The sequence below is a fragment of the Aulonocara sp. 'chitande type north' Nkhata Bay genome, linkage group LG16, assembly GCF_057382095.1.
Source record: "Aulonocara sp. 'chitande type north' Nkhata Bay isolate Kocher_YH1m ecotype deep benthic linkage group LG16, A_spYH_male_GT1.1, whole genome shotgun sequence".
Lineage (NCBI taxonomy): Eukaryota > Metazoa > Chordata > Actinopteri > Cichliformes > Cichlidae > Aulonocara > Aulonocara sp. 'chitande type north' Nkhata Bay.
In genome coordinates, this window is record NC_141359.1 from 19,291,735 (window position 1) to 19,308,573 (window position 16,839).

At 40.9% G+C, this 16,839-nt stretch overlaps 1 protein-coding gene across 2 annotated transcripts; it reads right to left on the reverse strand.

The window, feature by feature from the left end:
* Nucleotides 1-285: 285 nt before the first annotated feature.
* sox1a (SRY-box transcription factor 1a) lies at nt 286-13,583 on the reverse strand. 2 transcript variants are annotated; one of them, XM_086266650.1, is made up of 3 exons: nt 11,903-13,583; nt 7,925-7,974; nt 286-1,237 (listed from the first exon to the last, which is right to left on the reverse strand). In XM_086266650.1, the coding sequence occupies exons 1-2, from the start codon at nt 12,743-12,745 to the stop codon at nt 7,954-7,956; spliced, it is 864 nt and encodes a 287-aa protein (XP_086122776.1). In that variant the 5' UTR covers nt 12,746-13,583; the 3' UTR covers nt 286-1,237; nt 7,925-7,953. The 2 variants fall into 2 exon arrangements, with proteins under 2 accessions (XP_086122776.1, XP_086122775.1); XM_086266649.1 differs by lacking the exons at nt 286-1,237; nt 7,925-7,974 and having other exon boundaries at nt 11,404-13,582.
* Nucleotides 13,584-16,839: the final 3,256 nt, after the last annotated feature.

The window sequence follows — 16,839 nt, forward strand, 5'->3', positions numbered from 1 at the left end:
TTCACACATCAACACAGATCACCCCAGCACCTTTCGCTTTCTCTACCCAAAATCAATTACTTAGGGGCAATGGTAAAATAATTGAGGGCGCATTTAGGCCTTGAAATTAATACATAGTTTAAATGTTAAAACTTTTCTGTAACTCCTCACTTTGAAGTATTAATTTACCTCTCAAATTGAATATGAAAATAAATGACGGAAAGCACAGTATTTTTTTTATTCTCAGGCTGTAATAAGATGCAAGAGTTTATTTGGTATGTACTCTTTATTCCCCCCCCCCCCCCCCCCCCCCAGCCATGGGTGGCTGTGTAAGCTAACAGAAAAAACAAACTGCAAAATGCAAGTGCATAGCACACGTCTATCTCATAAGATGACTTTTAATCCATCAAAAGACAAAACAAAACACACGGAAAAACCTGATAATAATAATAACAGTAGTTACTTTTCTAAAGCAAAAAATATGTATATTACATGGCGTATACACTCATGCACAAGAAAGATGTTAATAAGAAATTAACAGCATATCCAAACAATACATGTTTATTATAGGGGATTGTGTTCAAATGAAAATGACCTGTTTCATCTGATCCTCTGTTCCTATAGTGGCAGATCTTTACAAGGTTTCTTTTGGGCTGGTCAAACAGCACGTTAAATACACTTGAGGCTGTAGAAAGATTCATTACAGGCATTTTGACGGATTTTACAAATCTGAAAATGCAGCGGGTTCTTGGACAACATGCCAGCTGAGGGACTAAGAGTATTAAGACAGTGAAACTGGCTCCAGTGAAAACCACGAGGGAAGGAGAGCTGCTGCAGTCAATGCAGTTTCCTTTTGTGTGTGTGAGTGTGCATGTGTGTGTTTGTTTTTGCTCAGATGGGCAAAAATATGGGGCTAGGATTGTTTTGTTATCCACAATTTTAAGCTAAAAAAAAGCCACACGATCTGAAGTCATACACTTTACTTGGATACAAAACATTGGGTGACAGGAGAAAGGGGTTATGTAATTAAGGGGTTTCAAGAAGGTAGCATCACAGAGGAAAGAACGAGTTAATGGAAGAAATTTGGGGTTCTGACAGTTGCTGACATTTTCTGAGAGGTCTTTTCGCCCGCACCACCTATCTCCCAGTGCTCATGGTAAAGATGGCCTGCCAGTAAAAGGGATGAGAAGCTATCTGTAAATCACAGTCTCCCCACAGTGATCCAGTTCAGCTGGTCATAGACTTGATGGCCATTGTCCTGGAAGACAGATAGAAGCACAAAAACAAGGAGACAAACAGATATATGTTACTAATTTGTAGAGGATATCAAAAGTCAGTAAAAGTAAAGTTATTAGCAAAAACACATAAGTATGTGTATATATATATATATATATATATATATATATATATATATATATATATATATATATATATATATATATATATATATATATATATATATTATAAGCAGACAGAAACACATAGAGTACATGTACATTGTCTAATCTGAGGAATGGTTAAATGCATAGAATATATATTTGCAGAGAAATTAATCAAATTTATCCCACACCTTAAACAGTCTGATGGGTGACAACAATCTAATGGCTGCGGAAACAAATTGAATAGGGTTATAACCATTAGGAGCAATTTATCTGTACCTCTCTGACATTTTCCGGTGACATACACATCCTTCACTTGTTCCAATCTGGCCTATCTAAACGACCCAGTGTTTTGATCACTTGACCCAGCAGAGTTCAAAGGGCAGCCGGTTCAAACGGCTATCAGTGCGCTGCAGGTTGCAGTGAGCATCATAAAACTGCTGTTTCTTATCTGAACTCTTTGACCCCTCATTAACCCCTCTCTACTGCTTTGAGAATTATCGCCTGCTGCACATTTGTCGAGGCGGTGAGAGTCACTGAGAGTTTGTGAAACACCGAGCTAGTTGTAACATTTATAAGAGCAAGCATCTTTAGCTTCACTTTGGCAACGCAAGGGTTTTACCGAAATGGAAACAATAGCATTGTAAGATGCTCGCGCCGCTAACATATCTATGCTGCACTGAGGTCATGTGGGAAGGGGAAAAAAAAGATTTCCTTAATACCAACTTGTGAGTTTTGACATCTTCAAGAAAGCTGTGCGAATAATAAAATACTGTGAAGTGAAGAAATATGACAAAGTTTTGATGTGCGGCAACCTTATTTGCATGATTTAAAGGATCATATTAAAGTTAAACAGCGGAACTTTCCCTGTTATAATTCAAGCCTGGATATTCACAGGCACCCAGAAACTTTTAGTGACAACGCATGAATGTGGCATAATGTAAGCGGTGGTAATACTCACTGACTTCAGAATCACAGTTTCAGCTGAGGCTGATGGGAATGCCGTTATTTAGCGTTAAATACATAATTTGGTCTGTTAATGGCACATGATGAAAAGGGAGGGGATTATTTGATTTATTTGATGGGAAATATTGCATATGAGCCACATGACTTATCAGCCTCACTGAAGGAAAACTCAGTACATCAACAAAGTCCTCAAGATACACTGGACTACATGGGCAACCTACAGATTATACCTACAGCAACTACTAAGCCATGGAAACCCATGTCACAAAGCTCCCTGTGCACAGTTTTTGTGCTGATGTTAATGTCAGAGGAGGGTTGGAGCGCTGCAGTTATCGAGTCAGTAGAGCACTGGTGATTTTTATGCACTATACGCCTTAGCACTCAGCAACTCCGCTCTGTGGTCTGCCACTTCATGGCTGAGTTGCTGTGGTTTCTAAATGCTTCCACTTTGCCATAATACCACTTACAGTTGATTGTGGAGTATCTAGGAGGGAAGAAATTTCACAAACTGACTTGTCGCAATGGCGGCATTCATTTACAGCACCAAGCTTGAATTCAGTGAGCACTTTAAAATGACCCATTTTTTCCACAAATGTTTGTAAAGGTTGACTGCATGGCAAGGGGCTCGATTTTATATTCCTATGGCAATGGAACTAAAAACACCGGAACAGAGATGTGGCACAATACTTTTGTCTATATAGCATACATTGTCTGAGAACCATGCATCATGGCATTTTGTTTTGCAGATGAAAATATGTTATTGGACAGCTAAAGTCTCTGACCTGCTGGTGCACTAGAGGAAAAGTCAGCAGAAAGCAACAAAAAGACTACGGAGAACATGAATTTTTTCTCAAAATTTCACCTCACTGCTTTTGTTAGACGGTGTCTGAACACCACCTGACATCGTCTACTATGTAAAGAGCATTGAGCATAGAGCATCTCTATGTGTGTCCAAAGCTTCAAAGTTTGTCTCATTGCTTTGTGGGGACCAGCTGGGAAAGAAGAAGCAGTGCTTCTGCATGTACATGCTTTTATTTTTAAATAAGACTTCAATCAACCTCCTGAAATTATAAGGTTCTGTTTAAAAAGAAAAAAAGGTGTTCAAATGGGAGAGAAGAAAAAACAAGATAATAAGTAGGCTAGAAAGAAAACAATATTATTGTACTCAAAAGTACCATTACTTTTGTATTAAAAAGAACTTATTAGAGTCAAAATGCTTTCGAGAGTTTTATAGTTTCCAAATGCTCTCTTAGTTTATTCCCCCACCCCCCAAAAAGACTCAAGGTTATTGCATATATTTAGTGAGGGACAGGAAGCCACTTACCGTGCTTTTATTAACATTCATTCTAAAATCCCCTTTTCTCTCTGGAGCACATGTAATAGTCTGACTGTTGCTGCCAAACAACACTAAGTTTGCTTGTCTTGAAGAGTCCATGAAAGAAACTCTTTGTGGAAGCACTTCTGCTGAGAGAGGGGGAAAAAAAATCTAACAGTAAACGATTCTTCCTTCAAGAGCGCAAACAGGAGTATTTCAGAGGACACTTAAAACTTATCATGTGGCCTTTCCTTGTTGTTGTGTTTGGAACAAATAGGTACTGAGGTATTTTCTTATTTGAGCAAAGCAACACAATGCTTTTGCCTGAGAAAATGAGATTAACTTTTAAAATATCTGGGGGTTTTTTCATTTAAAGAACAAGATTATTTATTTTTAGCAGCAAATAGCTGATTTTATTCATGTTAAGGAACAATTTCTTCATTTCAGAGCCTTAAAAACTTCCCTCTACATCTGTTCACCCATTGATGGATTATGGATTTATGTCAGGTAACAAGGAAGTCTCCAAGAGAAATAATTTCCTTGCACGGTCATAGTAAGTATGACAGGACCAATATGGCAAATGGGTAAAGTTGGGCTTAAATTCTTAAAGGGCTGTACTTTAATACAAATGATATTTTCTTAAACCCAAACAAGTTGTTTTATTATCTAAACCTAACCGAAGTGCTAGAAAACACGAACTAATGAGGAAAAAAGATATTGTTGTTATTGAACTGCAAAGTCCACATAGGGTGGAGGTCAGGGTTAGTGGATGGGTCAACAAAACACTTTTTTATTTCAAAATGCTCTTGTTTTTTTAACTATGTTCCTTAATCTTAACATGTTTAATATAATAAGCTTGATGAACAAGGTCCTCTGCATTACCATAATCCTAACTAAGTTGTTTCGTGTCTCGGCCTTTGCAAACATAGGCAGAAAACAGATGAACCATATTGTGCTCTAATGGGTTGTGTTCAAAGGGGTTAAGCTGGAGGACCTGTCACTGTGCTCGCCAAAGTAATTGCTTACATCTCCTTATGCTGCTGTAATCACTAAACAACTCTGACAGGGCAAGAGTCAAACAGTCAGGGAGACTGTAGAGCAAGCCAGCTCTTACTTTTATCCATTTTAGTTGTGGTAAAAGTCACAAAGTCACATCTGTGAGGTGAGAAAAAATTAAAGAAATATCGCTCTGTATAATGCAATTTAATTAAACAGAGACACAGTGTGAATGATTAAAAATGACCATACAGTTGAATTGACACTTCTTTAAAAGAGTTAAAAAAAAATTATATGAACACTATATTCTTCAAGAAGATGGGAATTTATTGACTGTATCTGACTTTTTAAGCAAAGTCGAAAGAATAAAATGCCTCCTGAAAGGACAATCTGATGAATGCCTGTAAAGGTTATACAAGTTTTTCTTTGGTCTTTATTTTTGTCCTAATATAGCTTCAACCTAGGGGGTTTACTTAGAAGTTGTCTGTTGTCTGGCAGATTTTGTTTGGGCCTGACTTTTGTGCCACTTTATGATCGTTCGGCAGTTATTTGATTAATTATCAGAGCACTGCATGCACAGGTGCTTGTGAACTAGGCCTTTACCCCAACGCTGAAATCTAACATAAAAGATAGGATAATTAATTTTTAAACTCTAAACCAATCACATTACTTCACTCCTACCACTAAAAAAGTTGTGCCAGTCAGAGTGGCTCGCCACATTAAAAGATTCCTTTTAAGTGCTGTGTGCACGGTGGAGAACTTCGAGCCCAGAAAGCATGGCACAACAAATCTACAGTCAAAGTGTTTGTGGAAAAGGTGAAAGCTCAGTCATGTCATGTTATTTAAGTATGTTGACACTTATTCTTTGCAACACAGTAATCCAAAAATATACAGAACAGTCAGTATACTGTATGTAGTTTTGAATTTGTTGCAGGTATTAGTAACATGACATCAATCCAATATTTCTAGAAATAATTCTGCATCATATTTTAGCGTGATTAAAATTGCATTTAATAATAAAGCATGAAACACTGCTTTTGCCAGAAAAGTTGAAAAAAGGGTTATGATGCACAGGATTAATGATCTCTGAGTCCCCCTTCACAAACTGGCAGGTTACTGAATATTAATCCAACAGTATGATGTGTTTGAAGCTTCAGTCTGGTCTCATTTCCAAGTTTGTTTAATTAAAGGTAAACACAGTAGATCATTGTGAATGATGACAGTTCTCAAACCAGAAACTGTATGTTTATCATTGATGATAATTCCCTGCTGCCATCAGAGGGCAACAGGACAGGTCGTTTATTATATTATTTAAGTAACCCAAGGCGGTTTTTCACAAGTACTGACTGCTCTACCGTACTTCTGCAATGCATATTTAAATTTTACACAGTAGGAATGTTTTTTTATGTGTCTTGCATTTCTTATTTTGGACTTCCTATTTTGCTTGCCCCTGTTTAAAGAACCTGCTGAGAAACCCGGTTTCTACCAAAAATATCAGTGAATAGCTTCGCTTCATTTAGATGTAATGCCCACTTGTTTGCAAGTCTCCCACCTGCATGCCATGTACCAACTCTGAATTTAACAGAAACAGATGGAAAAAGCAGGTGTTATGTTAGTTCTGCTGCTAAAATAAAGTGCCAGTACCTGTGCAACCTAAATTAAATACAGCAACTGCCTGTGTCCTTGGATTTAAACTTATTCCTAACAACTTTAATACAGTTTGCTCCTGAATTTCTGCCATTAGGATTTTTTTTCCAGTGCGCGAAGTATCAAATTTCTACATGGCAGATAAGTCTCAGGTAGGATGATGGGGTGGCTGGTTTGGTCTTTAATATAAAAGCCTTTGACACACAGAATCTATAAATCATTTAACTCTATTATGGGAAACTGTTGTTAATTACACATCTCCTACTAATTGTATATGTTGGTATCTTTTACCCATTGCTATGAATCTTTGCCAGTCTTGACTAAATCATGCTAGCCACCTATACTGTGGCCACAGTGGAACATGATGGAAACACAATATCAATATTGAAATGTTGATATGGTGAACAATAGGAAAATGAAATTCACTGGTTGACAGTTTGGTCTGCTGCTGTCGTGGTGACAGAAACTGTTGACAAAAATGTAAGTCATTAAGACATTATTTTTTGTAGAAAGTGATCAAATGTATTGGTGTGATTAAAGAAATTTTTAACACAAGACATTTCAAGAGTTTTTTTTCCACAGGCAAGGCTGGAGGAGGCTGAGATTGTGTCTTTTGTAACATTTTGTAACATTCTTTCAAAGTTGGATTCATGAAACTTTTTTCAGATGGCATTGGTGAAGATGTAAAATTAAAAAAAAAAAAAAAAAAGAATACGCAGAAGAGGTAACGGTGTAGCCCAGATGGGAGGGTCGAATAAGCTTTAAAGATTTTAACTTAAAATTTGCAGTAGTTTCATAAATGTCACTCCGTGTTAGACTATTTTTATTAAACGAGAAGGGATAAGTCCAGATTGGTAAAGGGAGACTGCAGACTTGTGACTTTTGTAAAAATCCAGGCTACCATCTTGACTAGGAATCCTTAAACACTTTCATTCAGTGATGGACAGTGAGACCACTCAGTATGCTGCACCCCACCCCCTTAACTTGCATCTTCTACAGACTTATTCTTCCCTTTCTCCTCCTTCCTCCCCCCCAAAATCCCCGGTTCCTGTGGAGTGGCAGGTTTTGTGTGGTCCCCAGCACTGTCCCGTTTTTATCTGTCCTCTGACGGGTTACCCCGGTCCCCCTCGCACCTGCGCCGCTCCCAGGTCCCTACAGGAATGCGCTGGGGCTTGTAATCGCCTTTGTGGGGGCCATTGAGTTGTACGGCTGACTGAAACTTCCCAACCTCACAGCGCGCTGGCCGCTGAATGGGACACAGCGTGGGGCGGCTCTCCAAACCGCGGACCCTGCCAAATTCCTACAGTGGCGCTCCACAATCACTCCCACACAGGCCCCGATATACCGCCAGGCAGGAGGGACGGGGAGGGGTCGGGATGTGGTGGTGGTGATTGTGTGTGTTGGATAGACACATGGAAAAGTCTACATTTAGCTCCAGACAAGACGGACACTTTCTGCGTCGCCACTCCGGATGCACATGGCGCCCCCCCCCCCCCCCCCTTTTTTTGTTATTGTTATTGTAATTATTATTATTATTATTATTATTATCATCATCATCATTATTGTCACTTTGTGAAGCTGTTACAGTAAAGCAATGATTTGGGGTAACAATAAATGAAGAAGATGTATTTTAATATCTCACCTCTTAAAAAAAAAGTTCCAGTGCAGATGCTATTCCAGCAACGGTGAAATCTGGAAAAAAAAAGCAAATAAAAAAAATGCGTTTGGTGGATGTTGTGAACAAAGTTTCAAAATAAAGCAATTTCTCATAACTTTTAGTACATTTGTGCCGCGTTTCGGTGCATTAGGTCTGTGTGCCGGCATATAGCGTGGTAGCTGTGGGTAGATAGAGCAGCACTGCAGGATTAAGAGGCAGCAAGATTGTTAAACATGTCAACGTGTAATTGCACGATAAGGCCCTTCCGAGGAATTCATTGGCCCAGTTGCTTTCTCTATTCCGCGCTAATCTCGCCCGGCACATTCGCTCTGTGCAATCTGTCTCCATAATCTTCTGTGACAGAGCGGGCGACGAGAGCAGGCTGCTTGGTAATTTTTTTTAGGGAAGGGGGGAGACGCAGAGAAAATATGCAGAGGCGTGATAAAGTGACGCTAATTATCCCCATTTAGGACAGGGAGTGCAAGGGATCGGGGCTTTACGAACAACCGAGTGTGCGCTGGAGCTGATGGCCTCCTAGCACGGAATATATCGGTGGCTACAAGATAAGGGTATCGCACGGTGGAGAGATTTATTGGCCAGCCAGCTGTACGTGCGCGCACTCACACAAACACACATATACTCTTTCTCCCACACGCGCGCGCGCGAGCGCACGCAGCAGTAGCAGCAGCAAGCGCCACATAGCCTGTATACTTTGCACCCTACACTTACCCCCTCTTCCACCTCAAGGTGTAATTTATTCGGGTTAAATTTGCCAGAACGCTCCTCTTTTTAGCCTGGCGATGCGCCGTGACGCGCTCCGCCTCTCCGGGCTTTCAGTGTTAATCCGCATCTCTTCACATCAACAGATAAGATAGAAACAGATGCAAAAACACACGAGGAGGCCATCCCCTGCCATACGGTGCACGCTGTATTGCGGAGATGTCTCCATAGATGCAATTGCTTTCGGGTTTTGGAATTTCAACTAATTTCCAGACATTGTTCCTCTGATTTTTTGCCCCCTAAAAGATTAATGCGCAGCCAGACGTTACATGCTTTACTATGAGGCCTAACAGGTTTAATTGACATACCATGCAAGTCTTCATCAGTGTGAAATAGGCCCTTTAACTATGTATTTGAGATTAATTGATTTTTTTTTATGCCTAAGCAGGCATAAATTCCCCTTATTTGCATGTGTATGACTATTAGGGTATCATATGAGGCCTACAGGCGATAAAAACGGAAAATCTCAAAAACATCTGTGGCCTGTCTTCAGCCTAATATATACATATATTTCTTTTAGATTAATGATAATTATAAAAATGACGCGGGCATCTTATTCAAAATGCAGGTGTTTTTGTCAAAGGTACCAAAACCGGTCCAAAATCAAAACACTACATCTGTGAAATTCTGATGAGTCATCACCAACTCAACAAGCTACTTGTCTGTAGAGCTGTGACGAGTGGAAGTCAAAATTCAGTCCGAGCAACAGTTTGGACACTGTCAGGTTTGTGCGTCTGTTTTTCATTTAAACAGAGATTTTTCTCCTTTAATTACAATCACGGGTCGTTGGTTCACTCTCAAGTTTCAGTGGTTTTTATCGAACATGAAATTATTGTTCGAATCCCAGTTTGTGCCTCACGCACTTTGCCCACACCCCCTTTCACTTTCCTGCTATTTTGCTCGAGAGTAAAAGGAGCAAACAAGTCCCCCACCACCTTGCTGCTTCTCACATTATGGGAGTAAATAATTAGAATAAAAGCCAAGTAACATAGATTGCATTTATTTGTTAGACGAGTGATCAAGCCTCTTTAAGTGCCGGTTCTTTGATTAGCAAGCTGATGAAAATGCAGCTAAAGAAATTAGGATTCTTGTGAATCCCACCCTTTTTTTCTTTTTACCCTCTGTCGCATTCTAGCTTATAACGTAGAAATCAATATATATAATCTAATAATTCACATATATTATCTGACATCACCATAAAAATAAAGCTAATAAGAGAAGTGAATGCAAGATGAACTGATGGTGCAGTTCGGGTGAAAGATTACTGACAACCCAGACTTCGATTTTTATCCCCTTATTTAAAGAAACAAATAATTTTATCTTTAAAATCTTTTTCTTTCTTTAAGAAATTTTTAGATAGCTGTTCTTTGCTATCCCTGCCTTATTCTTTTTTTATAGTGTGTTCAGAACAGAAGCTGTAAAATTGGAATTTTAAAAAAATGCATCTCAGGAGATCAAACACATGTTAAAAGTGATTAAATAAAAAAAGAAATAGCTTAATATTTTCCTTTAAAAAATGAAATACACAGTGGAGAAGTTGTTCAGTTTTTAAGAGCAGTTTATACTAAAAATAAAATCTGCTTTCATCGGAAAAGAAATTAAATTCTGGCGCAAGTTTCCGTAAAAAAAATTGCAATTAGACACACTGATTAATATAATAGTAGAATAGATAATGAACTAGTTTCATTTAGAAATATATATATATTTTTTAAAAAGATTTAAGCTGCTCTTGCTAATAAAGGATTAAAGGATTCACATCTCATACGGTTTTGAAAGGGGAAAATGACATGTGCTTATTACAAATATAATCAAATTTCTATTCATAAACGAGAAGGCTTCGTTCATAACACTAACAGGTGGCTGTCATGCTAAATGTTCTTCTTGTGCGTTATGTCATCATAAGTTTTCAAAATATTCAAAATCAAGCTTGTCCTTTTATATTTATATTAAAGGAGAACGCGGGCCACAATCTGGGCCTGCATTGAATATTTAAAAAAATGTTTTCATAGTATTGGAGCCTGCGTGCTACTGAAATAGAGAAAAGCAAACTTTTTAAAAACAATTTATGGACACGTTTCTAAACATGAAACTTCAGCTTCTAAAACAGCATCCTGTTAGTGAAATGGTTCCCTCACAGCCCTACAGGCTGTAGCTTTTACGCGTAATTACGCACAAACAATTGGACCATTTAAAAGCTCGAGGGATCTGTCCACCAGCGTCAAAATTTAAATAGAAGATTTTGTTTTTTGTTTTTCGTGAAGACTTCTGATTCTTGTTACCTAAAACAAAACAAAACACTTCTGTAAGACCACTGTGAAAAATAATCAATCTAAGACGTTCTCTTAAGAATCAAAGCAACATCTTGTGAAATTTATTCAATTATTCTTCATTGCAATATCAGAGCTTTTCGCTCGCGGAAAAGCACTTAAATTACAACAGCGGTTGCCCGTCATCCTTTCAAATATTAAAATTATTCACAATTTACAAGAATTAGAGTGTTACAATAAAAAGAGATGATTTCCAAGAATTATGACACAGGCTTCTGCAAATGAACACAAATGTTTAAAGAAGCTGATTTTCCCATATCTTTTAAAGCACTTTCTTATGATTATGACACTTATCTCATTTTCAAATAACTTACAATAAACTCCCCCCTCCCCACCCCCGACCCCCAAAAATGATGAGACAATTGAAGCAAATCTCCCCAATGTGAAAACCTGGCGTAACCCTCAGCTAAGACTGTGAAATAAAGGACAAAAAAAATAAATAAATGATAGCACAATAACCAATATCTCAGCATCATATTTGTTATATAATTCCACTGGTGGCTATTCCAAAAAAAGCCGAGATGAATATGCTATTTACCCTTCATTTACAATATCATAAACATTCTGTACAAAATGCAGGTAGTTCTCAGGACCGGGGTTATTTTAGAAAAGAGGTAAATATTTGGTTATGGTTCGTTTGCAGTTTTCAATTATTCTATGAGTTCTAAATGTGTGTTAGCGGGACGGTCCCGTTCACTCCAGCCGTGGCGCTCTGGTAATGCTGCGGCAAGGCATGGAGTCTAGTTTGCATTGAGGGGTCCCCCGGCTCTCCGGTAGGTAAATACATGCTTATCATCTCTCTCAAGTCTCCGGGGCAAGGACCCCGTGAGTGTGTGCTGCTGACGGGAGGGCTTACACTCGGCTCCGACTTCACCAGCGACCCTAATGTCCCCATGGCAGCTGAGGAAGAGACGCCGGAGCTCTGGTGCTGCGTGTAGGTGATCCCGCCGTAGCCGGATGGGGAAGCGTTCATGTAGCTCTGAGAGTTCGAGATGGGGCTGTACTGCAGGGCTGTCATGTCATAGCGGTGCATGGGCTGGGGGTTGTGTGAATGATGGTGGTGTGAGTGGTGGTGGTGGTGCGCTCCGCTCCCCGGGTGCTGGCTGTAGGCTAGCTGAGCCTCCTGCATCATCGCTGCGGCCGCCGCGGCAGCAGCCACCTGCCCCGAGTACGCACCGTTCGCCCAGCCGTTCATGTGCGCGTAGCCGGAGCTGGCGGAACCTCCGTGACCTCCGGGGCTCTCCAACCTCTGCCCGACCCCGGATGAACCCATGCCAACCCCTAAACCAACTCCACCGCCACCGCTCGGCCCAGAAAGAAGTCCACCAGCAAGGGAATATTTGTCCTTTTTCAGCAATGTCTTGGTCTTCCGTCTTGGTCGGTACTTGTAATCCGGATGCTCCTTCATGTGCATGGCTCGCAACCGTTTAGCCTCGTCGATGAATGGACGCTTTTCAGCCTCGGACATCAGCTTCCACTCGGCGCCCAGCCGCTTGCTAATTTCAGAGTTGTGCATTTTGGGGTTCTCCTGCGCCATCTTTCTCCGCTGCCCACGGGACCACACCATGAACGCGTTCATAGGTCTCTTCACCCGCTCCTGATTCGCTTTCGACCCGCTATTCGGCCCCGTTTGCCCCGTCGTCGTGTTCGTTTGGGGGCCGGGGGAATGAAGGTCAGTTTCCATCATCATGCTATACATTCACCTGGTTTTTAAACTTCGCCACCAACAGAGAAAAAACAAGTCACTTTCACAACAGGTCAGGCGCACACAGGTACGGGTGCGCTCGAGATGACTGGGCTACAAAATTAATATTCTACCCCAAATTGAAATAAACACGTGATGAAAATTAATCCGAAAAGGCATATAAAATGTTCTCCAACCAGCAGTTCGCCCTGTTTTCGCCTGGGCTGGTTCACATCCACTGTGATAGAATGCGCATTTGAGCCACTTTTCCTGTCGGAGTTGAGAAGTTGGTTAAAGCGGCGGCCATATGATGAGCACTGACAGCGGTTAAATGAGCCACAAGCGGCCAATGAGGCTCTAGCAGCGGAATGATTTGCATGGCGTTTGGTCAGGTGACTAGAGGACCATAGAGGAAGAACACACCGGAGGAGGAGGAGGAGGAGAATGAGGAGGGAGAAAGGAGGGTCAATCCCACAAATAGCACGAGGCATTTGAAATTTCCAAACACGCTCTCGGAGACTTCATCCACAAAAATAACGAAGATTTGTTAGCACTGATGTAGCGGCCAAACAGTGGGTGCAGTCTGTGATTAGGATGAGTCAAACATCTCAATTTATTTATATTTTAAAAAAATAGGTTAGACTATGGCTGCTGATTTTTTTTTTAAAGAAGGAAGAAATCAGACAGCTTATAAATTAGGAAGCATAAAAGTGTGGGTAAAATTCTTTTTTACCTTCAACTTTCTTCCCAGATTTGACATTGAAAAGACACTTCCTCTCCTATTTAACAAGTTATACTCACATTCGCAACGCGCACTAGAAGCCTGGGCCTCACTATATTTATGCACAGGATTTGCAATACACTCTGCCCCCAAACTAGTCTCAGACGACTTGATGCTGAGCAAGCGCCTCAGATATCAAATTTTAAACCATCTCTCTCTCTCTCCCTCGCCTGTGCCCCCTTACCCCCACCCCCTCCTCCTTCCAGGTATGTAATTAAGGTTTGAAGTAATAGCAGGTGTCAGATAGAGAAATTAAGCGCATTTATAGCTGAAAACTATTTGAAAGAGATTTGGTTAAAAGAAAACTCTTGGTCTGAGAGACGAAGCCCAAGAGGATGGATAGTCGTATAATGACGTGAAATTGCCGGGGCAAAGAGCCATTATCGCCGTCTGCTGGTGATGGTGAATGAGTCCTGGCCACGCGCCCGCGTGCAGCTATAGATGAAAAGAAATACTACACGTAAACTGTCATTTTTAGTGGATATGTTGTGGGTCTGTTAACGCCTCTTATTTAACATCCAGTCAGGTATTCCGTTTGTTAAAAAAAAAATAAAAATACACGAGAGGGGAAAGCGGTCTGTGTCTTCGAGTCCGCGCATATATAATCCAGATTTCACAGCTGACCTCCCCTGAAAAGCCCAATCAACCTCTAATTGAAAGGGAAAACGAAATACCACTTCCCGCGGCGAGACTAACGATTTAATCATTCTATCGTTCTTTTGCTGTTTTTATTTTAATTGGAGCTTAGCTTGATATGGTTCTCTGTTTAGGACCAGAGGGAGCGAGATCACTCGGACGGATCCGGGCGTTTTTGGTGATAGGGTTAACTTGATGTCACGGTGGTCAATAAACGGTTACAGCGGTCCAGGCAAACGTGGCTTAAGGCCCGAGGGAGATGGCAATGTAATGATGACACCCGGAGAGCTTTGGGGAGGTGAGTGCGAGTGAAGCGATCACACACACGCACTCATAAAAAGAAAAAGAAAATAAGAAACCAATTCTTGTCTCATTATACAGATACAGCGATTTGTCAGTATCTGCTCAATATTAAAAGTCTAATTCATAAAAACATTTAACCTTCTTTTTTCTTTTTATTTAAACATATTTTTAACTAAATAGTGTAAGCACACATATAACACCGCTAATATTAAACCGGCCTATTAATAAATGTATTAAATACATTTTCATGCTTTTCAGATTTCTTAAACCTGCCTGGACCCTGCCCTGACACGACTCTGCTTTAATTCACACCAGTGCTGCAATGCATCAATGCATCTCCAGCAGTTATTTTAAAAAAGTCGACATCCTGATGAAAAGATTAGAATTGTTATCGTTAGCTTTCTTAAATAGCCAATAGTAAGAGAAAATATGACTTCTACTATTACTGTCACTCTTGTTAGAATCATACTATTATTGTCGTTATTTATTCTCCGTGCTGAGTGTCTTTAGGCTTGTACGCACAGGATTAGCCTTTACAGTGACATTGGGACCCTGGTGGCCCCTGTTTACTTTCTCTGTCATTCCCCGTCAGTCACTCCTCTTTTAACAAACCTCCTTTCAAACCTCCTCGCTCCTTTTGTGCGCGGCCTTTGTGACGGGTTGTGTGCGCACTGTGATGATGGTGCGCGACTGGGGCCAAGGGTCAAAGCGGTTATCCAACCCTCCCACCCTCCATGGCCACAAGAAAATAAAAAATATATATAAATAAGTGAACAATTTTAAATAAATACACACAGCTCCTCGAGCGCAGCGGCCAGCGGGTGCTATTATGCTTTTTATTTTATTTTTTTTATTTTACTCTCCGTCCAGGAATCAGTCCCACGCAAAGGAACCCCTTAATTAAACAAAAAAATAAATAAATAAATCTTTTGACCGATTATATCTGGCTTCCTCCCTTTCATCATCATCTTCTTCTTCTTTTTTTCTTTTTTTACCCCTTGATGCAGTTAACCTGAGCGGGGACAGCGTTTTTACACGGCTGTGGCTGTGCCCGAGCAGTGCACAAGAGCCGGCGCTCGTGTAACTGGGTGGCGTTAGTTTTAAGGAAGTAAAAGGAGTCCTGAACACCAAGGACACAAAACGTGGAGCTAATTATTCAAACGAGTTTAAGAGACAAAGCATCTGCTCCTTAGCCTTAAATTACACATCCTAAATCTAAAGATGTGACGGTCAGCCCCCGCCCTCCCCACAACCTACGGAAAAGTAGAAACACCAAGACAAACATAGAGTCCTGAGTGAAAACAGGCTGCCCCTGGATAGTCTAATGCGTCCCCTCGTATTTTACACCATCAAACAGTTATTCTTGTTTACGGCGAAACAAATGTAGGCGCCAGCGAACCTCATCCGATCTTCTTCCCTCGGAAAAATCTAACTGAGCTGGTTGAAGAGCAACTTGTAGGATCATGAAGCCACAGTGTGAGCTTTGCGCAGCCCCTTGTGGAGCTCACTTGTTCCAAAATAAAACGACAGCCTGCAGCTGGAAACACATATTATCTGCACTGCACTGAACACAAACGCTCCGAAATAAAGGCTGTCAACAAGACATTTATTTCAGCAAGCGGAAACGCCGAATTCAGAAAGCGTTCAAATTCGCTTCACTCTGTTAATATTATAACAATTTTGAGAATTAATTCCACCACGCGTTAAAAAGGCGATTTTACGCACAACAGACAGTTTAACTACAGATTAGATGTATATAAAAATGACTTTCTTGCGTAAGGAATTGTAATATGCAAACTTACGCATGTCCCCCTCGTTCCCTCTACTCCAGACAAAGTGGGAAGAATTCTCCCTCCATGCTCCTAAAGCCGTCCTAAACCCCTCCAAAGCTTCATGTAAGACCGCTACTCCCACTACAATCTGGCCGCTCGAGTGCCAAGGCCATCCGTGCCCGGTGCCCAAACCCACCACTCAACACACACTGAGGGGCAGAGACAAGAAGAAATGACATTTATTATACACTCTAAAAAAGACAATTCCAAGTTATTGTTTCTCTCTGCAAAAAGGGGGCTTGCTTCTAACACAATGAAGCGTCTTTTGTGTGGCACAGAACAATACAAAACAAGTATTCTAATAAATAGCCACTTTTTTGTGTGTGTGATGGTGAGGGGAGAGGAGTGTGTGTGTGTGTGTGTGTGTGTGTGTGTGTGTGTGTGTGTGTGTGTGGAGGGGGGAGGGGGGTGCTCTCCAGGATGAATGGGCTGGAGCGGCGGGGTTCTGAAAGGCAGCTGTGCCGCATTCGGAGAGGAGGGGCGAGGACTTGGCGAGGAGCCCCCGCACCCCCTTCGCCTCCTCCTGGATACTGACTCCCATTACTGATCCTGGAACA

Coding starts and splice junctions, on each gene's coding strand:
- sox1a (XM_086266649.1), bottom strand. CDS start 12,745: ATGTATAGCATGATGATGGAAACTGACCTTCATTCCCCCGGCCCCCAA.